The sequence below is a fragment of the Vidua macroura genome, chromosome Z, assembly GCF_024509145.1.
Source record: "Vidua macroura isolate BioBank_ID:100142 chromosome Z, ASM2450914v1, whole genome shotgun sequence".
In the NCBI taxonomy this organism is placed as follows: Eukaryota; Metazoa; Chordata; class Aves; order Passeriformes; family Viduidae; genus Vidua; species Vidua macroura.
In genome coordinates, this window is record NC_071611.1 from 862,249 (window position 1) to 885,764 (window position 23,516).

The 23,516-nt window shown below is 56.7% G+C and overlaps 1 protein-coding gene across 1 annotated transcript in view; it reads right to left on the reverse strand.

Moving 5' to 3' along the window:
• The window catches only part of MAPK4 (mitogen-activated protein kinase 4), a 55,178-nt gene that overhangs the window by 24,587 nt on the left and 7,075 nt on the right, over positions 1-23,516 (reverse strand). The window contains exon 2 of the mRNA XM_054003114.1: positions 4,860-5,584. Coding sequence (XP_053859089.1) covers positions 4,860-5,441 — 582 coding nt within the window. The 5' untranslated portion in view covers positions 5,442-5,584. The remainder of the gene's footprint in view (positions 1-4,859; positions 5,585-23,516) is intronic.

The window sequence follows — 23,516 nt, forward strand, 5'->3', positions numbered from 1 at the left end:
GGATGGATGGATGATGGATGGATGGATGATGGATGGATGGATGGATGGAGGATGATGGATGATGGATGGATGATGGATGTGATGGATGGATGATGGATGGATGATGGATGGATGATGGATGGATGATGGGATGGATGGATGGATGATGGATGAGGATGGATGGATGTTGATGGATGATTGGATGGATGGATGGATGATGGATGATTGCATGGATGGATGGATGGATGGATGAGGGATGATGGATGGATGGATGGATGGATGGAAGATGGATGGATGGATGGATGGATGGATGATGGATGGATGGATGGATGGAGATGGATGGATGGATGGATGGATGATGATGGATGGATGGATGGATGGGATGGATGGATGGATGGATGGATGGATGGATGGATGTGATGGATGATGGATGTGGATGGATGGATGGATGGATGGATGGATGGATGGATGGATGGATGGATGGAGATGGATGGATGGATGGAATGGATGGATGATGGATGATGGAAGATGGATGATGGATGGATGGAGGATGATGGATGGAGATGGATGGATGGATGATGGATGATGGATGGATGGATGGATGATGGTGGTGGATGATGGATGATGATGGATGGATGGATGATGGATGGATGGAAGGATGGATGATGGATGGATGGATGGATGGATGGATGGATGGATGGATGGATGGATGATGGATGGATGGAGATGGGCAGCAGGCCCAGAGCCTTTGCATACACACAGGCAGGGACAAGTCCGTGGGGCAGGCAGGGCCACACAGCTGCAGACTGGGAGCATGGCAGAGGACTCTGGTGGCGAAGGTGGGATGAATGCATTCCCCAAGGGGATGGAGGGCTGTGAGCAGGAAATGCCCAGTTTTGCCTGTCCTGCACAAGGGTAAGGACCGCGTGGAGGCTGGGAATGCTCCTTTCTTCATCTCCAATCCCGCTTCGCTCACCATTTGGGCACTGAGGTGCAGGGCCAAGTATTCAAACCACAAGCAGCAGCGGCCAAGGAGAAAGGCAAAAACGCGGAGATGTTCCAGAGGGACAAACTCCCAGGGATAAAGAGCAGTGTGGTGGAAAAGACAGGAGCCTGCACAGCTGGGTGGTGAGAGCTTTGGGGAAGAGACAGGATGAGAGAGAGACATGGCTGAAGAGGATCAGCTCCTGAGGGTTCTCTTCCTGCTACACCTGCTACTCTGTGCCCTAAAGAGATGTCTGCAAGTACCTGAGCTTAGAGCCTCACCTGTCTGAGGCAGGGCTAAACTTGTCAGGCCTGAGCAGGCTGGGAAGGTGCAGACCGAGATCTGGATGCGACCTTGGCAGCTGGAAATCCCTTTTGTTCGCCGTGGAGAAGTTTCAGACAGAGAGATGTCCCCGTGCTGCCCTTACCACATGGAGAAAGGTACCTGAGCAGCAAAACCAGCCAGACAGTGGGAGAGACAGAGCCAAGGCTGCTCTGCTTCGCAGCTGGGGAGGCCAGCTCCTCGCTGTGCCTCAGGGCATCCCCAGGGCTGGGGAGATCTCCCCTTCCCACCACGTTATCCCAGTTCAGCATCCCCCAGGACTGGGGAGATCTCCCCTTCCCACCACGTTATCCCAGTTCAGCATCCCCCAGGATTGGGGAGATCTCCCCTTCCCACCACGTTATCCCAGTTCAGCATCCCCCAGGAATGGGGAGATCTCCCCTTCCCACAACTTTTATCCCAGTTCAGCATCCCCCAGGACTGGGGAGATCTCCCCTTCCCATAACTTTATCCCAGTTCAGCATCCCCCAGGACTGGGGAGATCTCCCCTTCCCACCACGTTATCCCAGTTCAGTGTTTGGCTGAGGAAAGTCACATAAACAAGACACCTTGCCAGGCAAGGATGGTATGTGTATTCCAAGCTGTGTTTGAAATTCTGCCCACAGTCCAGCGTGGTTCGCATCTGCCATTTTAGCACTCAGCAGGACGGTTTGGGGTTTGAGAAGCATCAGGTCAGAAGAGATGTGACCTTTGAGACAAATAACACCACAACCTGCAATCGTTTGTGTTAGCAGAGCCCAGCCATTACTGTAAGCGTATTCCTGACACAAAACATGCTAAGAGAACAAAAATCCACGTGCTGAAGACGACCCTTCCTCGCCTCAAAGGCTCCATTAGGAAACCATTAGGACAGAGGCGCAGCTCTGTGCTGCCTTCAGAGGTTTGGATCTGCTGGGTCTTTGGGGTAGTTAATTGCCCAAAGGGTGCAGGATTTCTTCTGCTCATGAGCACCTCTGCCCGAGAACAGGCTGGGCAGCACCAGGTCCGGGCTGTGAGCGTCCCTGCTCTGCTCGGGCCCATGCCTTGGAGGGGCTGCCTGGAACAGAGGCTGGACAAGATTAAGAGAATAAAGTGGGCATTTATTAAGGCCCTCAATACCTACACCTTGGGCAGTCAAAGCCTCCCAGAGGCCTCACCCAAGGTGGACGATGGTCACGAGTTTTTCACACGGTTTTAAGTTGGGTCCATTTACATATCAGGGTTTAATGCTCCAATTACAGCTCCAGGTAATGAAGTCACACACCCCCAGTTTGCTTCCCCCCAGTTCATTTTTGTTTGTACTTTTCAGGGCCTGAGGCTGTAGGGTGTCCTTGGATCTCAGGCCTAGAGGGATTGTTTTGCCTGCCCAAAATGTGAAACCAGCACCTAAAACTCTATATGGAGTTTAGAGCAACGCACTAGAGCAGTACAGTATTTGAAAAATATAAAAGCTAAATTCCTAAGGCATCGGGGGGCCCCAGGGTGGAGGCCCGCAGACTCAGACTCGGGATGCTCCACTGCTCTGCCTCCTGCTGCTGCCTCCTGCCAGAGCATGGAGCTCATCAGAGTGAGCCTTGCAGGAGAGCGGAGCTTGAAGGGAAACAGGGAAAGGAATTGATTTCTCTGAGCCATCTCCGAAGCGCTGGACATCAAAGGCAGGGCTGGCCCACACCCCATCCTGCTGTAGCCCTGCCTCTGTGGGCCCCGTCACCAGCTGTGGCAAACCCAGCCCTGCCAGGGATCACCAACAGCTGACGTTATCTGCTGCTTCCAGCTCTGCTCCCGAGCAGCCTCCACGCTCTCTGCACACTCACATGGGCTTTTTTGCACTGATGCTCCAGCCTCCCACCCCGTGAGGAATTGGAGATGCTCGTGCCGTGGCATCTGCCAGAATTAAGCACCAACATGAAGCTGCAGCCCTTGACAGCTCCTTCCACTGCACTGGCTGTTATTGAGGCAACAGAGAATTGCTCAGAAATAACAATAATTCTGCAGCAGACACGAACAGATGACTCCTACCCTGATCCCGCAGTCCTTGACAACACGATGCTCCTTAAATCAGAGACTTTCTGTGTTCATGTAGCCTGCCCTGTTTGCAGGGGTTTTCTCTGGGAGTTACCTGACTTTAAACAAATAAATCACACGTTTGAAAAGCCAGGAGACTCTTCCTGAGCTGGGCCATAAATAATGAGTGAGGAAGGGAGCACAGAAAGGGCAGGCAGAGTGACAGGGACCCTGTGCTTGCTTCCTGCAACCTCATTCCTTTTCCCCAGGCTCTGTTTCTCCACACAGCCCAGACTCATATCCAGAATAAATCAGCTCAGGATCATGAGATTGTCTTTTTGCCATCCTCTGCTGCCTCCCCTTCCCAGAGCAACGGGCAGGAACCCACTGATAAACACAAAGTGCATTTAACCTCGGCACAGGCACAACAACAACAGATCCACGCGGGACCCCAACCTCGCCCACGGACGCATGCAGCTCTAGGAAACAGATTCTATCTGATCTCACATCACCAAACAGTGACTTTAACCAGAAGCTGGCTGCAGACCACACTGTGGCTTTGCGTTCTCCCAGGAACGCGCGGGCCCGCGGGCTGATGGGGCCTCCGCCACGTTCCTCCACTGCTCCAGAGCTCCAGCCTGGAAGGCAACCTGCACTTTACACCTGCAGCTGTGTTCAGGATCCATTAGCATCAGGACTGTGTGTTACAGAGCCTTGTCACCCATTACCCCTCCCTCCCTGCCTCCCGCACCGCCTGCCCGCTGTCAACACTGCAGGCTGCCCCGGTCACTCACGTTTTTGCTACTTCACGATACACTGAGTGCCAAGCAGCAAAGAACTGCGTGTGTTCGTTTGGATCCGGACCTCAGATGAAAGGATTTGGCTGAGCCTCAAAGACCCACTCCTCTCCCCCCACGTTAAATGAATGTAATTCAAACAAAATCGGGTTTTTAAGAAGCTGGTTGGCACCGAAGCGAGGACAAAGCCAGCAGAGTGGGTGTGGACATGCCAGGTCCCCTCTCCATGTGCTTCAGCAGCTTGTGCTTTTTAACAGCAGCAGAGCAAGGAACACAGAGCTTAGTCATTTGAGTAAAGCAAGCAAACACACGCCTCCCCACGGTCCACTGCTGAGACAGAAAAAATACCTGAGCGTGTGTTTGATATACACGGGATAAAGCAATGCAAGGCAGCTGAAGGGCACTCAAACCCTTCCCGTGCCCTCTTTGAAGAGCCCCGGGGACTCTGGCAGAGCTGAGTGCATGGGCTGTGCCCAGAAACCATCGAAGGCCAGGCTGGACAGGGCTCTGAGCAACCCCTTCTAGTGGGAGGTGTCCCTGCTCGTTGCTGGGGGGTTGGGCCGAACGAGCTTTAAAGGTCCCTTCCCACCCAAAACCGTGACTCCCTGGACACGTGTCATGGCTTGGGGCAGAGCAGCGTGATCACCCAGCAGGGCTCACAGCTGCGCAAGGAGGCTCCAGGACCAGTTCCCCTGCAAGATCCACCACGGCCCAGCCACATCACCCCACAGGCGCCGGCTGACCCCCGTGCTGGCCAGCCGGGCACTGCCTACCTTGTGCGAGTAGTGCTGATCCACGATCCTGGCCAGGCCGAAGTCGCCGATCTTCAGCACCAGGTCCTCCGTGCTGATGAAGATGTTGGCGGGCTTGAGGTCGCGGTGCAGCACGTTGGCCGAGTGGATGTACTTGAGCCCGCGCAGCAGCTGGTACATGAAGAGCTTGGCGTGCTCCTCGGCCAGCTTGCCCTGCTCCAGCAGCCGCGCCAGGTCCGTCTCCATGTACTCCTGCACGATGTACACCATGTTGAACTTGAAGAAGTCCCCGCGCAGGTTGGCGCCCTTGGGGCCCAGCACCTCGTAGACCTTGACGATGTTCTCGTGGTCCAGGCGGCGGATGATCTTGATCTCGCGGAAGGCGTGCTTCACGCTGCGCGCGTCGCCCAGCGTCAGCTTCTTCACGGCCACCTTGCGGCAGCTGCGGCTGTCCAGGGCCGACAGCACCAGCCCGTTGGCCCCGAAGCCCAGCGGGCGGAAGTTGACGAAGCGGCAGCCCAGGTCGTAGCCGTACATGCTGGCGATGCAGTCGCACTTCTCTGCCATCGCGCGCTCCGGCTCTTCCCGCTCCTCCGCCCGCATCACTCGAAAAGCCGGCGGCGTCCCAGGGCCTCCAGGTCAGAAACGCAGCTGGGAATCAAGCCCCTCATCATTACTCACAGCTGCCTGGGGAGGGGTCTCGCTCTAAGCCCGTCGCTTCAAGACGACACAGGGTGAAAATAAATCTGAGGGTACACACACACGCAGAGAAATAAAATGTTTTAAATGGACTTTCCAAGCAGCATAGAGAAACACAGCACAGAGATCTCTATCAAAGCAGAAGGGTTCTTTTTCTTGAGATTAAAAAATTAGCACTGCTACGTTTTTCAGCCCCTGCCTCGCTTCCCTTCCGCGGTGTCCTGAGGCAGTGCCGAAGGGCAGGGCCGGTGGCACAGTCCCGTGTCCCTGCTGTCTCAGCACCAGGACAGCCAGCCTGCTGTGGGGCAGCCCCACGGCGCTGCCCTGCCCCACACCGCCCTCCCAGAGCCGCGGCAGGGTTCCCCACCAGTGAGGCGCGCTCGGGCACAGCCGGGCTCCCCCGCGGTCAGCAGAGCTTTGCCCTCCTCATCGCGGGCAGACCCCGTCCTCCTCACCGCACACACTGAGCCCAGCGCCCGCGGGTGCTGCGCAGGGCAAAACTCGAGGAGAGGAGAGGAGAGGAGAGGAGAGGAGAGGAGAGGAGAGGAGAGGAGAGGAGAGGAGAGGAGAGGAGAGGAGAGGAGAGGAGAGGAGAGGAGAGGAGAGGAGAGGAGAGGAGAGGAGAGGAGAGGAGAGGAGAGGAGAGGAGAGGAGAGGAGAGGAGAGGAGAGGAGAGGAGAGGAGAGGAGAGGAGAGGAGAGGAGAGGAGAGGAGAGGAGAGGAGAGGAGAGGAGAGGAGAGGAGAGGAGAGGAGAGGAGAAAGGATCCATTTGATGCCAGTGCTGCCTGTGCCCTGGCCATGTACCAGCTCAATGAAGGTTGACCATGAACAAAGCCGTGACCTTTCAGAGGATCATCAGTTATCCCCTCCCAAGGCACGCAGCACCACCAGCATTTTTCAGCTGCTTAATTTTCCCTTTTCCATTTGTAAGATGCAGAGAACTGCAACTCTTCCTTTCCCCTTTGCTACTGCCTTTTTTTTTTTTTTTTTTTCTTCTTTTAAATTTTGTTGAAAATATTACGGAGCAATCTGCAGTGGCTGCACAGCGTGTCGCGTCAGCGACTGCCCACGTAAACCACACGGCAACAACAGCACAGGAACGAGGGTGCAAACCCTCCCTGCTGGGCAGCTGAGAGTACCACGGAGCTTTCCAGCTTACAACAACCAGGACCGCTCAGGCAAACGAGGCGATTTTTGCAAAAAAAGCCCTCGGAAGTGTCTGTGAGGATGTGACACCCCCAGAACTCAGGTCCCACAGCAAACATCGGCAGCAGCCCGGGGATGCCGTCCCTGGGGGCTCTGAAATCACGGCTGAACAGGTAAATACACACATATTTATAGATGAGGGACATAAAGCTCGTTTTCTCACCCCCCAGGAAGCTGTAACTGGTGCGTGTGGGCCCAGCGGGAGCTGGGTGAGCAGCGGCAGCAGGCTGAGCCGTCTCTGGGGCACGGCCCCACATCCCAGAGCTCAGTGCCAGCGCGCGCCCCCGAGCAGCCCGGGAGTCTCTCACCAAGCTGCAGCGGCTTTGGAAGGAACCTGCTGGCACCACGGCAGGCCCTCACCTCTGCGGGCCTCTGCTGGGCTGTGCACTCAGCCAGGGGATCCCAGCTCCTGGGGGATCTTCTGACAAAATGCCCTTGTCTGGTGGCAGGTGACCATGCAGACCTGGCCACGGGCAAGGGACCATTTTCTCACAGCTGCTGCAGCTGGGAAAAGACCCTCAGAGCGCTTCAAATCTTCCACTGTGGTTTTCACCTCATTTGGAAACGGAATGGAACAAAAGGTCTGAAGCAGGAGGGAACAGCTGGGCTTCTCCTCCCAGATCATCAGCAGCTCCCTGCAGCTGTTTGTGAGTCTAGAGGAGCAAGGACACCTCTCCTGCCTGAGCCTGGCCCCCATCCTGCTCCCCAGCACCCCTGTGCCACCCCCTGAGGGTCCTGTGGGACCTCCCGGCTGCACAGGGGCTGTGACCTTGCACAGGGAGGTCCCAGGTTAGCCACTGGGCCCAGCAGAGGAACATTAAAATAATAAAATAAAATAAAATAAAATAAAATAAAATATTAAATACAAAATAAAATAAAATATGAAACACAAAATAAAATAAAATGAATTAAAATAAAATAAAATAACATAAAATAAAATAAAATAAAATATGAAATACAAAATAAAATAAAATATGAAACACAAAATAAAATAAAATGAATTAAAATAAAATAAAATAAAATAAAATAAAATAAAATAAAATAAAATAAAATAAAATAAAATAAAATAAAATAAAATAAAATAAAATAAAATAAAATAAAATAAACAACTGTGGATCTGCTCCTGTTGTGTTCTTCATGCCAGAAGGATGGCTCTCTTAGAGCCCCTGATCACCAGAGCTGCTCCATTAACCTGACAGAGGGTTCACAGCCTGGTCCTGTGCCCTGCGCTCCCCAGGCAGTGCTGCCGGGACCCTCCTGCTCCCTGGCAGAAGTTTCCAGGAATAACAAAATACCAGGGAAAGCATTAAGCGCTGAGCAATCACCCATGGCCGAGGGTGGATGAGAAACGCAGCGCTCCAGGGCTGCAGCGATTTGGAGAGGGAGCCAGCTCACAGCTGAAATGAAGGCACATCTGACGGCAGGGAGGATGTAGGCAGGGCAGGGATACCCTCTGAGGAGCATCTGCCAGCAGCTACCGAGCCGTTTGGCAAGCACTGCCTGCTCCTCCAGTCTCCGAGCAAAAATAATTACAGCCTCTTTTCAATCCAGCAATTATCTCTTAATGCTGGCTTTTTGCACGCAAGGACTGAGCAGAGAAAGCTGCTGGTGCTCTCAGGGAGTGGGGCAGGCACCAGAGAGGTGCCCCAGCCCACGGGCAAACCATGGGGGACACAGCCAGATGGGGAACAAGGGGAGAAAGGGAACGGGGAGGTGGATAAATCCTGAGGCTCTGCAAGGAAGGAGCAGGAAGGTGCCCCAGCGTGGTGCCCCAGCTGCGAGGCCACGGAGAGGGAGCGGGCGTTGCTGAAACCACCGGAGCTGCTGGAGGCTCTGAGGACCACGGCAAGGCTCAAGGGCAGCCTGGGACCTGGTGAACAACCAGGGGGCTGCGGCTGCAGCGGGGCTTTTCCACCGTGGGGAATCACCTGAGCTTCCCCAGCCTGCGCTGCAGACCTCAGCCTCTGCACAGGTCCGGGAGGGAGCCTGACAAGGAAAGGAAAACAAACGAAAGTCACCGAAATCTCCTGCTGGCGAGGGGAACTCTGTGAAACTGGGGCTGGGAGCCACGTGCTTTAGCACGGTGCCTTTGAGACCCGTCCCTGCACCCAGCACCCAGCCCCAGCGCGGCTCTCCGCCACTCCGCTCTCCTGGGCCGCGGGACTGGGCGGTCCTGGAGGGCCCTTCCAACCAAACCCTGCCGCAGTCTGTCGGCAGAGCCCCGTGGGGCTGCTGAGCCCCACGGGCAGGACCCAGCGCGAGCCCCCACGCCGAGCTCCTTGGCTGCCTCCAGCGGGAAGAAACCAAGTTCTGCCTCGTCAGCCCAATTATTAATAATTAGTAGAGCTGCAGAAGCGCTGAAAGGGAAAGCGCAACACAAGAGGGGAAGAAAAGGGGAGAAAGAGCCCTGGTTTTTCCTCACAAGCAGGACAATGGCCTTTGTGGTGCTCCTGGCTGGGTGTCACCCTCAGCTGAGCCAGGGCGCTGCTGCAGCTTCTGCACTCAGAGGGGCTGAGGCAGAACAGCCCTAAAGGACGGCCCTGGGGCCCAGCACGTCACGGCCCTGTCCTCTCGTGGCTGCTCCCACTGAACGTCCAGGGAAAAGCTGCTGGCAAATACAGGGAGCTGTTCCATGGCCAAGGGACCAGCAGAAAACAGGATCCCACGGGAGTGGGAGAGAGGCAGGTCAGGGGAAGGGATTCTGCCCCTGTGCCCCTGTGCTCAGCTGAGAGCCCACCTGCAGAGCTGCCCCAGCCCTGGCTCCAACAGCACAAGGTCGTGGAGCTGCTGGAGCCAGCCCAGAGGAGGCCCCGGAGCTGCTGCCAGGGCTGGAGCCCCTCTGCTCTGGAGCCAGCCTGGCACAGCTGGGGCTGTTCAGCTGCACAAGAGAAGGCTCCAGGGAGAGCTCAGAGCCCCTGCCAGGGCCTCAAGGGGCTCCAGGAGAGCTGCACAGGGACTGGGGACAAGGCATGCAGGGACAGCACACAGGCAATGGCTTCCACTGCCAGAGGGCAGGCACAGATGGGAGATTGGGAACTGGGAATTGCTGGCTGGGAGGGTGGGCAGGCCCTGGCCCAGGGTGGCCAGAGCAGCTGTGGCTGCCCCTGGATCCCTGGAAGTGCCCAAGGCCAGGCTGGACGGGGTTTGGAGCCACTCGGGACAGTGGGAGGTGACCCTGGCCCTGGCATGGGGTGGGATGGGATGACCCCAAAGTCCCTTCCCACCCAAACCACCCTGGGATTCAGTGACCACCTCTGCCTGCATCTGCTCTTCTCTGCCTCCTCCACCCGAGACAACAGCAAACCCCACGGACCAGGCTGACCAGGCCCCCATGGAAGGCCAAGGAGGTGATTTTCCCTGCCTTCCCCATTCTCCAAACCACACCTGGCTCCTGACCAGAAGCCGTGGCTCTCCCTGGCTGCTGTAATGAAGAAGTGTTAATTTCCTCATGAGAGCTCCCGCAGAACCAGCAGCGACGGCGATGGACAGAAAACGGGACAACTTTGGTGGAACTGCAGACCAGAGCCCGGCAGCTTTCAGGCTGCTCAGGCCAGGCTCTGGTAGCCACGCAGGGAGCCAAACCCAGCGGGAGCTCCAGGAGAGCTGCAGCAGAGCACAGCCAGCAGCTCCCGCAGCGCAGCAGGCGGCGGGAGCAGCAGAGTTTGTGGGTGTGCAGGGAAGCAAACCCGAGCTGGTCACACGGGGGAGGCGCCCAGCCTGCTCCTGTGCGCTCCACAGAGGGCTTTGCTGGCCTGCTGGAGGCCAGCAAAACACAGGGACACCAGCTCCGAGGGATCTAAGCCTCATTCCCAGCCCCTTTCCCAGTTGCTGTCAGTGCCAGTTCAAAGAGAGGAAAGTTCTGGGTACCCCCAGAAGGCACACACCAACGGTGCTCCTGTGGTGCAGACCATGGATCTCCTGATTTAAGGAATATCTGTCACAGCCATCACTCAAACCTGCACTGGGGCCTGGGGAAAGGGCCAGGAGCCCCGCAGTGCCGCCAGCCTGCCCTGCAGCCACCGGGAACCGAGACACGGGGAGGGGACCAGGAAAGGATGGGGGAGCTTATACAGAGAGTTAAACCACCAAATTAAAACCCAAAACCACCCTGCATTTAAGAATAGTGCAGGAAATGTAGAGCTATTCCCTCCCAATGAACGCTGGGTGTACTTCAGATCCAATTCACCTCTCTCTCTCTTTTTCACCAGGGGCAGCCCCAGCAGCTGCCTCTGCACAGACGCAGAGATTTTACAACTGGCACCCTCAGTGCCATAAATTTAGAAGTTTTCTTTCATCCTTCCATCCTTCCTCTCTCTCCCCCGTGCTCCTGTGCGCAAGGGCAGCGTTTGCCCTGACGATGCTGCTGGGATTTGTGCTGACCTTCATCCTCATTTCTGCTCTCATCCTCTGAAGGCTCGGGGTGCCCTCACAGGGCTTGGGGGGTGGGGGGGGGGGCTCTAGGTGCCCTCACAGGGACTCTGGGTGCCCTCGGGGGGGGCTCTGGGTGCCCTCACAGTGGCTCTCTGCTGTCACATGCCAGCGAGCTCCCAGCACTTCCCAGCACAAGCCCGAGGGTGACGCTTGAGTGAGCTTTTCCTTGTCCCCAGCCCCACTGCGAGGGCAGTGATCTCCCTAGCTGGGTGAATCCGCCAAAGCTCGGGAGCCTGAGCAGGATGTCTGTCATTAAGAGGGCACCACAGGTGCTAATTAGGGCGGGGGTGGCAGTGAGTGATCTCTGGCTTGCACGCCTTGGAAAGGGCCGGACCCCACAGGCCATCACGCCTCGTATCCCGGGTGGCTCTGGCAGGTTCATTTTCCCCCTACTTCTCTTCGCCCCAGCATTCCACCCCCCTCAGCCAAAGCCTTCCAGACACCCTTTATCCTGTCCCACTGCCCCCGTGATGCCTTCAGACCCGCTGAAGACCTACCTGCCTGTCTTCAGGAAAGCTCTCCAAGCTTCAGTCACAGAGCCGGAGCTCCTGAAGCAGCAGGAAGCAAGGACAAGGCTCCTGCTGCTCTTTGCTCCCACGCCAGCGGCTGCTCCGAGGCTGAAATTTAATTACTGCAGCCCATCAATAAACATGGCTCCTGGTGCTCAGCTCTGCAGAGCATCCCACGGAGAGCCCCGGGGACGGTGGCTCTTCGGAGACGAGCGCAGGCTGGGGCAAAGCTCTGCTCTCCTCCTCTGCTGCCTCCCCTGCTGCAGCTCCAGCTGCAAACCACAGCGCCTGGCTCCCTGCTCTGCGCCCTCCTGCCTCGCCCAGGAGCTCCAGGCGTCTGCCACAGGGCTGGGGGTTCCTGTCCCCCCTTCCTGTGACCCCCCCTCCACCCCGACACTGAGGGCTGTGCCCTGCTCTGGCACTGGGAGCACAGCGGGACACCGGACGGGACATCCCAGGGACACAGGGGCATCACGGGGCGAGACCCCACCCCAGCAAAACCAGCCTGACCTCAGCAGAAGAAGCTGTTCAGAGACTCCTTAAGGCTCGAAAAGGGCTCTAAGACCACCTAGTTCAAGCATTAACCTAGTGCCAGCACGCCACGGCCTCAAATGCCACCCAAGGTCCCCAAATGCCACATCCGCAGGCCTGGAGAACACTTCCAAGGTCCCCAAAATGCCACATCCGCAGGCCTGGAGAACACTTCCAAGGTCCCCAAAATGCCACATCCGCAGGCCTGGAGAACATCTCCAAGGTCCCCAAAATGCCACATCCGCAGGCCTGGAGAACATCTCCAAGGTCCCCAAAATGCCACATCCACAGGCCTGGAGAACACCTCCAAGGTCCTCAAAATGCCACATCCGCAGGCCTGGGGAACACTTCCAAGGTCCCCAAACCCTGTGGCGAACACAGCCCATCTCTGAAGGACGCTGAGGAGCAAGGGAGGCTCCTGGGCGGCGTGTCCCCTGTGCTGGGGTCTCCAGCAGGGACACCCCGCCCTGTCCCCCCCAGGCACCCTGATGGCTCTGGGAGCTGTCTGAGAGCCAGCTGCAGTCACAGGGCTGCGCTGGGAGCTGCTCTGAGTGAGGATCTCGCTGATCACCCGTGGCACGAGGTTCCCCCCCCCCGGCAGAATCAGAACCCCTCGGAAGAAATTTCAGAACACGCAAGGAAATTCTTCTCCTTTGTTACAGCTGCAAGATGTTTTTGAACTTTTATCTCAGGACTGTGAGTAGGTAACAGCCTTCCCTTCAATCTATCAGACTTATCCTCTGTAGCGCCAAGGACCTTGGGCAGTGAAATTCATAGCAACCAAGTAATTCTTTCCTAGCACAGGTCACATTTAAAGCCGAGAAGTAAACTGTAAGAGAATTCAGTTCCTTGACACTGACCTGGAATTCTAACTCTAACAACTACAAACCTATTTTGCTGTATAGGAAGACAGGTGTTTATTAAGGCACATAAAAAAAAAAAAAAAAACAAACCACCTTTTCCAAATTTAAGAATGTTTTTTAAGTGTACAGTTTGAGTAAGAACATACACACCAGCATTTACTAAATAAATAAAATAAAATAAATAAAATAAATAAAATAAATAAAATAAATAAATAAAACAGAGATGGCCAGTCAAACCAACCCACCCCAAGTTTGTGAAGGGAACCTCACCCTCCCAGCCTCACTCACCGGAGCTGCACGGCACATCAGTGCCCCGGTGATCCGAGCAGCCTGCTCTCCCAAAATCTGCTCTCACGGGTGTCCCGCTCCCCCGGCAGCCCGGCTGTGCCCAACAACAGCCACGCAGGCTGCTCAGGGGTGGATCGTGCTCCTGTCCCCCTGAAAACACGACTTTCCGAAATGTCCTTACTGCCGGGAACCACGCAGAAACTCATCAGCGAGACGAGCAGACGTGCTGCCAGCTAAAAGCCAGAAGGCATCAAGCAGCACTGTCACAGGAGGGCAAAATCCTCATGAGCCTGTGGGAGAAGCCAGAGGGAAAAGGCAAACCCAAGGGAAACAGCACAGAACGACCCCAAGTCCTGGCGTGACCGGCAGTAAAACACACACTTTTCCCAGGCGCTGTGAACAAGCAGAGCAGCATCACCCAGCTCTGCAAAGCCAGCTCTGCTGCCCAAACCTGACTCAGGGAAACAGGAATTCTCCTCCTTAACAGCTAGGGCAATTGTGGACAGGCCAAAATACACTCAGGGAAAAAAAAAAAAAAAAAAAAAAGAAAAAAAAAAAAAAAAAGAAGGAGAAAGAAAGATCAGACAACGCTCATTAGCTCACAGAAAGAACAGAAAACAAAGAAGAACTTGCTGACACTCACAGGGGTTTTAGGCAGTGTGGGAAAGCCACCCATCTGTTCCTGAGCAGGCAGCCAGCCCTGGTCAGTCAGCCGTGGAGAGGCTGAGCAGAGCCCAGACGTGGGGACAGGCCTCGTTTCCCGGTGGGACCCAGCATGTGAAGCCGCCCGGGCTCGGCTGTCTGCAGCCAGACAGCGACCAGACAGTGCCTGAACAAACACGGCCGGGCCCGTGTGCCCGGGGCCAGCAGGGCCACCCCGCTGCCTGCCACCGGCCCCCGGCACGGCCTCTTCCTGTGGCAGCGGCACCCACCCGTGCCATGCACCCACACTGCTGCGTGGCCCAGCAGCTTCCTGTCCCTGCGGCTCAGTCCCAGCCCCTCTCCCTGGTCAGCCCCAGTGCCAGTCCCTGGTCAGTCCCAGCCCCTGGTCAGTCCCAGCCCCTGGTCAGCCCCAGTCCCAGGTCAGCCCCAGTCCCAGGTCAGCCCCAGCCCTTGTCCCAGGTCAGCCCCAGTCCCAGCCCCTGGCCAGCCCCAGTGCCAGTCCCTGGTCAGCCACAGTCCCTGGTCAATCCCAGTGCCAGTCCCTGGTCAGTCCCAGGTCAGCCCCAGTCCCAGTCCCTGGTCAGTCCTAGTCCCAGTCCTAGGTCAGTCCCAGTCCCAGTCCCAGGTCAGCCCCAGTCCCAGGTCCAGGTCAGCCCCAGCCCCAGTCCCAGGTCAGTCCCAGTCCCAGGTCAGTCCCAGCCCCTCTCCCTGGTCAGCCCCAGCCCGTGGTCAGCCCCAGCCCTTGTCCCAGGTCAGCCCCAGTCCCAGGTCAATCCCAGCCCCAGTCCCAGGTCAATCCCAGCCCCTGTCCCTGGTCAATCCCAGCCCCAGGTCAGCCCCAGTCCCAGTCCCAGGCCAGTCCCAGTCCTGGTCCCGGTCCCAGCCCCAGTCCCAGTCCCAGCCCCAGTCCCAGTCCCAGCCCCAGTCCCAGTCCTGGTCCCGGTCCCAGCCCCAGTCCCAGTCCCAGCCCCAGTCCCAGTCCCAGTCCCAGGTCAGCCCCAGTCCCAGTCCCAGTCACAGATCAGTCCCAGGCCAGTCCCAGTCCCAGTCCCAGTCCCAGGCCAGTCCCAGATCAGTCCCAGGCCAGTCCCAGATCAGTCCCAGGCCAGTCCCAGTCCCAGTCCCAGGCCAGTCCCAGATCAGTCCCAGGCCAGTCCCAGTCCCAGTCCCAGTCCCAGGCCAGTCCCAGATTAGTCCCAGGCCAGTCCCAGTCCCAGGTCAGTCCCAGTCCCAGTCCCAGTCCCAGTCCCAGTCCCAGGTCAGTCCCAGTCCCAGTCCCTGGCCAGCCTCAGCCCTGCCAGCTGTGGTTCCCATCCCGCACTTTTGCTGGCTGACAACACATTGATTTAAAACCAGCAGAATTATCTCCGTTACCAAAATAAAGCAGTTCCTGGAAGGGATGACTCAGAAGCCTCTCCCCTCGCCATAAATCAGAGAAGAAACACGATACCTCATTGGGGCAAATCACTTTGCCCTTTTGGTTTGGCACCTACAGCCTTTTCTTCCAGAAAAAAAGAGATTAGAAATCCACTCTGAGCCGGCACTTTGTCAGAGAGCTGAGCCTTTCCTCCCCGGGACGCCACGGCTCAGGGCTTTGCCTGTGTTATCACTGGAGGGGCTGGACAAAGATAAGCAAAAGCAAGATGGATATTAAAAAAATAATTTTTTGAAAAACATACAGAAACAGCCCTAGAGGTTTTTTTTTATACTGTCTCTGAGAAGCCTGTGCGAGGAATTTGCCCCAAAGGAGGTATGTGCAGCATGTGCCAGCAAGGCAGAGCAGTGGCAGAGAGCAGCTCCTCCAACCCTCCACGGGCCCCAGAGATAGGTATCTCTGCAGAGAGAGCCCCTGTCCTCTCCAAACACTGCTGCGGGACCTCACAGAGGTGCCTGCACAGCCGGCCTGTGCCTCCCCTCTAATCCTTCTGCTCGCTGACAAATCTCACCCAGCTCGCTCCGGGGCCGGATCGCTCGCAGATCCGCACGCTCAGACAACAAACACGGGCTTTACGGACGGGGAAACAGCCTGCCTCGGTCCGCACAAACCGCCTGGCCAAAGGGCTCCACCCTGGCTGCTCACACTGCTGTGCCCCACCGGGAACACCCCCGTGCCCTCTGCTCCCCCGGGCCCCCGTCCGCGTCCGGGGAGCAGCCGGACAGCAGAGACCCCCGCCCGCAGACAGCCCTCCGGCCAGCTGCGGCCAGAGGGACGCTCCAGCGAGGCCACGGGGCTGCAGGGCCATGGAAATGGCCAGCTGGATCCGAGCCAGCAGTGCCCCGGAGCCAAGGGGCGACAGCCCTGTCCTGGGGGGCATCAGGGACACCAGTGAGGAGGGGGGTGGTCCCACGGCTCTGCGCTGGGGCTGCCACAGTGTGAGAAAGATCTAAAGCTGTCTGAGCGTCCAAAGGAGGGACAGAGGGATGGGGAAGGGTCTGGAGGAGGCCATGTGAGCAGTGCTTGGGCACCTGGCCCATTCGGGTGGAGGAGACTGAGGGGAGAGTCACTGCACTTACAGCTTCCTTGTGAGGGGAACGGCAGGGGCAGACACTGATCTTCCTGCAGGGGTGACAGGGACAGCACCCAGAGAATGGCTGGAGCCAGGCCAGGGAAGTTTGGGTGGGGTTTCAGGGAAAGGGTCTTCCCCAGAGGGTGCTGGCACTGCCCAGGCTCCCCAGGGAATGGGCACGGCCCCGAGGCTGCCAGAGCTCCAGGAGCCTTTGGACAGCGCTGCCAGGGATGCACAGGGTGGGATTGCTGGGGAGCTGTGCAGGAGCTGGGCTGGGTGATCCGTGGGGGTCCCTTCCAGCTCAGGGTGTTCTGTGATTCGATGATGATGGGGCAAGGCCACGGAGCAGAGCCAGAACCAAGCAGAGCCAGCACTGAGCCGAGCTAGAACTGAGCAGAGCCAGAACCAAGCAGAGCCAGCACTGAGCCGAGCTAGAACTGAGCAGAGCCAGCACCGAACACAGCCAGAACCAAGCACAGCCAGAACCAAGCAGAGCCAGAACCAAGCACAGCCAGCACCGAACACAGCCAGAACCAAGAAGAGCCAGAACCAAGCAGAGCCAGAACCAAGCAGAGCCAGAACCGAACACAGCCAGAACCAAGCAGAGCCAGAACCAAGCAGAGCCAGAACCAAGTACAGCCAGAACCAAGCACAGCCAGAACCAAGCACAGCCAGAACCAAACACAGCCAGAACCAAACACAGCCAGAACCAAGCACAGCCAGCACTGAGCCGAGCCAGCACCGAACACAGCCAGAACCAAGCAGAGCCAGAACCAAGCAGAGCCAGAACCAAGCAGAGCCAGAACCAAGCAGAGCCAGCACCGAACACAGCCAGAACCAAGCAGAGCCAGAACCAAGCAGAGCCAGAACCAAGCAGAGCCAGCACTGAGCTGAGCCAGCACCGAGCACAGCCAGAACCGAGCAGAGCCAGCACCGAACACAGCCAGAACCAAGCAGAGCCAGAACCGAGCAGAGCCAGCACCGAGCACATGGAGCCCTGTACCCCACGCTGCCCAGCCAAGGCTGCCCAGGCCTTGAGGCAATCCAGCAGCATCCCCAGCTGACTGCCCAGATGCAGCGAGGCACAGGGAGCACCATGGGACTTGGCCACTCTTCACCCAGTCCTTGACCTGAGCACACAGGGGCTCATGGAGCCTCTCCTGGGATGTGTCCCTCTCCAAGAGCGGGCTGGAGCCGCCTTCGCCCCACAGACTGCTCTGCTGCTCCTCGCTCAGCCAGCTTTCCGTGTGCCACGCGTCCTCCCAGCGCTGGGAGGCATCACTCAGCACCCCAAAATCTGCCTTTTCCTTGGGCTGACTCCCCAGAGAGAGGGGCCGTCCCACACCTGCAAACAGGGACAGGGGAATCCCACACCTCATGTGGCAAAGCTCCCCCTCGCCTACTCTGCAGTAAGAAATAATCTCTGCTGCTTTAATGCCGCCCAGTAATTTTGGGACACCCTGCTGCACAGCCATGGGACGCCAGAGGCCAGCAAAGCTGAGGGACAGTGGCAGAAACAATGCAGGACGTTTTCTAGGGAATCACAACAAAAATGTTGTAAGTCCTGCTCCTGAAATAGACCGACCAAACCCCAGATGTGCTCCCAGCGACTCTTAGCCACCCACGTAACAGACAGGGAATAAAAGGCTTTGCTGGACCACTGCTAAAGCTTGCTGTCAGTATAATCACCTACTACTATAATGAGATTACATGGATTAGCTGCATTTTAAGGAAACATCAATGAGCTGGACAGCCTTTCTAGGCAGGTTTTTAGAGCCGCACAGGATAATACCGGAAAAACCGGGAGGCTATTTTTAGAAAGCATTTCTCCAAATAACCTGGGTGGGGTGGGGGGAATCACAAGGCAGCGGAGGTGTGTTAGCGCGGGCAGGAGCTGAACGAATGAACGCTGCAGAGGGGGACAGACCCACCCCTGGTCTCCCTTGGCCGAGCTGCACAAGAAATTAAGTGAGCCGGAGCCAGGCCTGCGTTCCTGCCATGCTGAGCTGCGAGATGGACTCAAGGGCTGGAGGGGAATGGGAGTAGAGCACGCACTGCGCTGAGCAGGGAACGCCGGGGCCAGGCTGAGCCGGGATGAACGCGCCAGCATTTGTGCCGGGTCCCCTCAGGGCACCTGCACTCCCGCAGAGCTGACAAGCCCCAAGCCCTCTCTCTGGCTGCACACAGGAAAACGTCCCCAAAATCGAGTCCGAAGTGAAGACTTCCCGGCCACCACGGCATCCATCGCCAGGTGGGACCCGCGGCTCTGTGCCACGCAGCCCGGGGGATGCTGGCCCGCACCTGGAGGAACGGGGCTGCCTCGCAGGCATCACATTCTCACCCAGGAAATCCCACACCCGCCTACCCCTCCTCATTTTCTCCCAGCAGTCCTCAGGATTTTAGAGGAACTCTCAGGCAATCTGTTTTTTTTTTTTTTTTTTTTCATTGCTTTTTGTCCTTGGAGCTTACTCCCACAAAATACCCATCAACCATCCAAAACAAACTGCGCACTTCATTTTCTAAAGTCCTTCACTCTTCCTTTCCAGGATGGATCTGGCCTGGAAGCCTTGGGGAACTGCAGCCTGGATATTTTGCTCCCCATGTTCCATCCAGCCGTAACCCCGCACCTTCTCCCTCTCGTTGTGACTCAGCCAGGGCTCGCGAATAAAACCCAATTAGGGATTAAACATCAGAGCAGCACAGCAAAGGGATGGCCCCTACCCCAGGCAGCTCACAGCCTGGGATCTTTAGCTCCCACCATGGTGAAGCGACAAAAATAACCCATTAAAAAGTCGCTTTAATTGCCTTGCCAGCGGTTTGCACAAACTCCAGCTAAAGCTGGAGGTAAAAATGAATTAAAAGCCCTAAATAGAAAATTCTCTTTCATTACTCCCACTTTTACCCTTATATTTTGATGGGGTCGTGGTGAGGCACATCCAGCCAGTCCTCCAGCTCCCCTGCAACAAGGACCAGCCTGGGCTCTGCTGGGTTTGCTCCACCACGGGCTCCTGTGCAGGGCCCAGGCTCTCCTGGACACCCAGGCTGTCCTGGACACCCAGGCTGCCCTAGGACAGACACCCAGGCTGTCCTGGACACCCAGGCTGCCCTAGGACAGACACCCAGGGCTGTTCTGGACCAACCAGGCTGTCATGGGACAGACACCCAGGCTGTTCTGGACCAACCAGGCTGCCCTGGGACAGACACCCAGGCTGTCCTGGACACCCAGGCTGCCCTAGGACAGACACCCAGGCTGTCCTGGACACCCAGGCTGCCCTAGGACAGACACCCAGGCTGTCCTGGACACCCAGGCTGCCCTAGGACAGACACCCAGGCTGTCCTGGACACCCAGGCTGCCCTAGGACAGACACCCAGGCTGTCCTGGACACCCAGGTTGCCCTAGGACAGACACCCAGGCTGTCCTGGACACCCAGGCTGCTGCCAGGCACAGCTCAGGCAGCCCTCAAGCTCACATTCCTCAGGCCAAGAGAGCCTTAACCAGGACAACAAAATTTAGAGGGTGAATCCTGCAGCAGAGTCCCCCAGAGCCCTGGAAGTTCTGTCCCACGTGTTGTTTGTGCTCCTCAGCCACTGCCCAGGGCAGAATCCCAGAGGATGGGGGGCTAATGTGCATGTCCCGAACACCAATAGCTGCATGGTGTGGAGCCAGCCAAGGGAATAACAAACGAGGACTGTTGGCAAAAACACACAAGAGAAAGACCAGGATGGAGAAGGGGCCATATGGAGGCAGGGCTGCATTTTCTGGGACAAACCTCCTGGTTGTGGCTCCTGCAGAAAAGCACAACCTGGCTCAGCACAGGTGCAGGGACAGGGCTGAGAAGGACCGGGCACTGCAGTGGGGAATGAGCCCATCCAAGACTCCAGAGCCTCCAGCCCATTTCCAGAAAGGTCTGAAAGAACCACTGTGAATGAGAACTGACCTGCACAAAATTGGGAAACTTCTCCCCAGGGAGTGGAAGACTTAAATGTGCCCCACAAAGCCCAGGGCCCCAGGACATCCCATCAGCTGGATCAACACTGGAGCCACGACTAGTGATTTCTCTCTTCTTCTGTCTCACTCTCTCTTTTCTTCTTTAATTCATCTCTTTCTTTCTCTCCTCCCTTTCATCTTAGCCCTTCATCCAAACCCCGCTGCTGTGTGCTTATACTGGAGATCAAGCACTAACACACCAATTCCCATGCCAAGGGCGCAACCCACCAAAAATCTCTGTGAGCTTTTGTTGTTCCTCTCAGCCTGGGAATCCTGGGGGCTCCCTCGTCCCTCGGGGTGGGACACCACACACAGCACTCCCTGTCCAAGCTGGTTCCGGCTCAGGAGGAGAAACGTTCCACCACCTCCCTCAAGACTCAAGCAGGAGGTGAGCAGAGGTCTCACCTGCTGCCAGCCGCACAAGGATCACCTGAGCCCGCCGTGACCCCGCTGCCCACGCAGACGTGGAGCCCGGAAGGGAGGAGGGAGCGGGGCAGCAGCTCACAGCACAGCTGGGAGCTTGCTGGTGGGTTTTGGGTGGTCTGCTCCGTTCCCAAACCCGATGGTTGAAATGCAGGCTTAGAGCACGGCCTCGCTGAGAGCAATGCAATCAAGCTCGGGCTCCAGACCCCACGGTGCCCAGCATTTATTTAGCTAAATACTGCTCTGAAACGTCCCTTCTGCTCTGCCCAGGACTGTGAAAGAGCCATCAGGATGGAGCAGGTTCACGGCTTTAATCCCTTCCTTCACATTTGGCTCCAGTGGGCAGCAGCAAGACCACTTTGCAAAAGGAATCATGCCAAGGAAACCTGGCTGAGGGGTTTGGTTTCTAACTTCCAGAGACTCACTTTTTTCCCCTCCCCTTTCAATCTCTGTTGCTCAAAAAATTCTCATGTTTCCGAAGCATTTTGCAGCTCTTACAGCACTTTGCTGGGATGAAGAAAAGCTGGCACACATATCACAGCAGCAAAGATTATTTTTGCCGTCTGAGTAGTAGCAGGCACGTGAGATTTATTCAGATAAAGGAGGTCAGAGTCGGAAATGAGCTTAGATTCCAGGCTGAGAGTCCAAACCATTGGGAGATTTGGCATCTCCAGGGGGCCAGGCACTGTGTCCTGTGTCAGCATTGCCCCAGAGCCTCCCCGGGGTCAGCGGGGCTGCCTGGCCCCCCCAGCCTCACCCAGAAGGCTGAGATGAGCACAAGCACCAGCCTGGGCTCCTCCACATGGAGCGAGGGGCTTCCCAAACTTTGCTGTGGCGTTTTCCTCCCTGTCTGCTCAGCCGCGGCATTAATCCTGCCACTGCCCCTGGGATCTGCTGGAACACACAAGGTTTTCATGTCCTGAAAAGATCGTGCGAGTGTTATTACAATCGGGATTTCCTCCCAGCTGCTTCTCTTTTTCCACAACACGCCCTGCGCTTGAAGCAGACAGCAATTAGCTTTCCAGCTCGGAGATATGTGATTTTTTTTTTTTTAACCTTAGACCCATCTTTAACAGAAGAGATCAGGGGCGCTCCTAATGACTCAAAGAGACAAAGACTCTAAATGCCTTTCCCGAAAGCAGATTTGCCTCCAAACACGGGAGGTAAGGAGGCTGTGGGAGCGCTGTGATCCAGCTCCAGCCCTGCCTGCAGCTCTCTCGCCCTGCTGATCGCTCGGTATTTACCAAACGCGCCGCGTTCCCCCGGAGCAGGGAGGGACGCGGCGGTGCCGGTGCAGCCGCAGGGACGCGCAGACGGCCGGGCACCTGTCCTGCCCCACACCCAGCAGGGATTTTGGGAGCAGGTGCGGCCAGCAGGGATTTTGGGAGCAGGTGCGGCCGCCTCGTCACCTTCGGCGGTTTTGTGTCCTTTTCAAACAGGCGGGGCAAGCCCCTTGCCTAATGACGAGGCTCGGAATGTGAGATGAGCCCGCAGTCAGGAATATCAAAACCGGCATTTTCGGGCAAATATAAAGCCCATCAAGATGCCCTTTGCGACTTCCCTGCCCCTTGCTCAAGCAGAAAGGAGGTGACCCAGAGATGGCACCGTGCGTATCTCAGCCTCTACATGGCCACCACCGACCACTCCAGCTTCATTTTCCTAAAGGTGTCTCATCAAATTTCACATTTCCTTGACTCTTCTTCCAAAGCGCCCAAAGCTGACATCAGCTGCAGAGTGAGCCTGGGGGGAAAAAGGGAGAAAGGGCAACTTTGCACTGAAATGTAGCTCACTGAAGTTTAGGATTTGGTGGCACAGGCTGAGGGAGAGAGGAACACAGCCCAGCCCCGTGCTAGCACAGCTGGACGCACACCTGGCCCCAGCGCTGCAGCATCCCTTTCAGCCCAGCAGTAACTCCAGGAGCTACAAGGTCCCTTTCCATCCCAGAGGCATTTCTGCTTCCCAAGAGTTCCCTTTTCGGCTCCCCCAGGAACAGCTCCCTGGCCACCACTCCCAGCTCTCCTGAGCACGAGGACAGGCCTTGCCTGCTCACTGCCTCACTTAGAACGTGTCATTATTTCTAATTTATGGCGTTTCTGCACTTGGCCACGCTCAGCCTGGGAGGTTGTGTGGAAGGGAGCTGAGCCTGGCCTGCTCTCTGGAAGCTCTGGATAAAGCCTTTCTCAAGCTGATACAACCGCACATTGAAAAAAAAAATTATGAACAAACAAACAAAAAAACTATGGAGAAAGGAGAATTCCCAGAGAGCAAAAGAACTGCAGTTCTTAAAACAAATTATCTGAAATAGTCTTCTGAGTACAGGTGCCCAAATACAGGTCAGATCCACTGCTTGTAACAGAAATGCAAACCAGTGACAGAATTCCAGAATGGCTCAGGGTGGAACAGAACTCAAAGCTCATCCTGTTCCACCCCCTGCCATGGGCAGGGACAACTTCCACTGTCCCAGGCTGCTCCAAGCCACATCCAGCCTGGCCTGGGACACTCCCAGGGATGCAGGGGCAGCCACAGCTGCTCTGGGCACCCTGTGCCAGGGCCTGCCCACCCTCCCAGC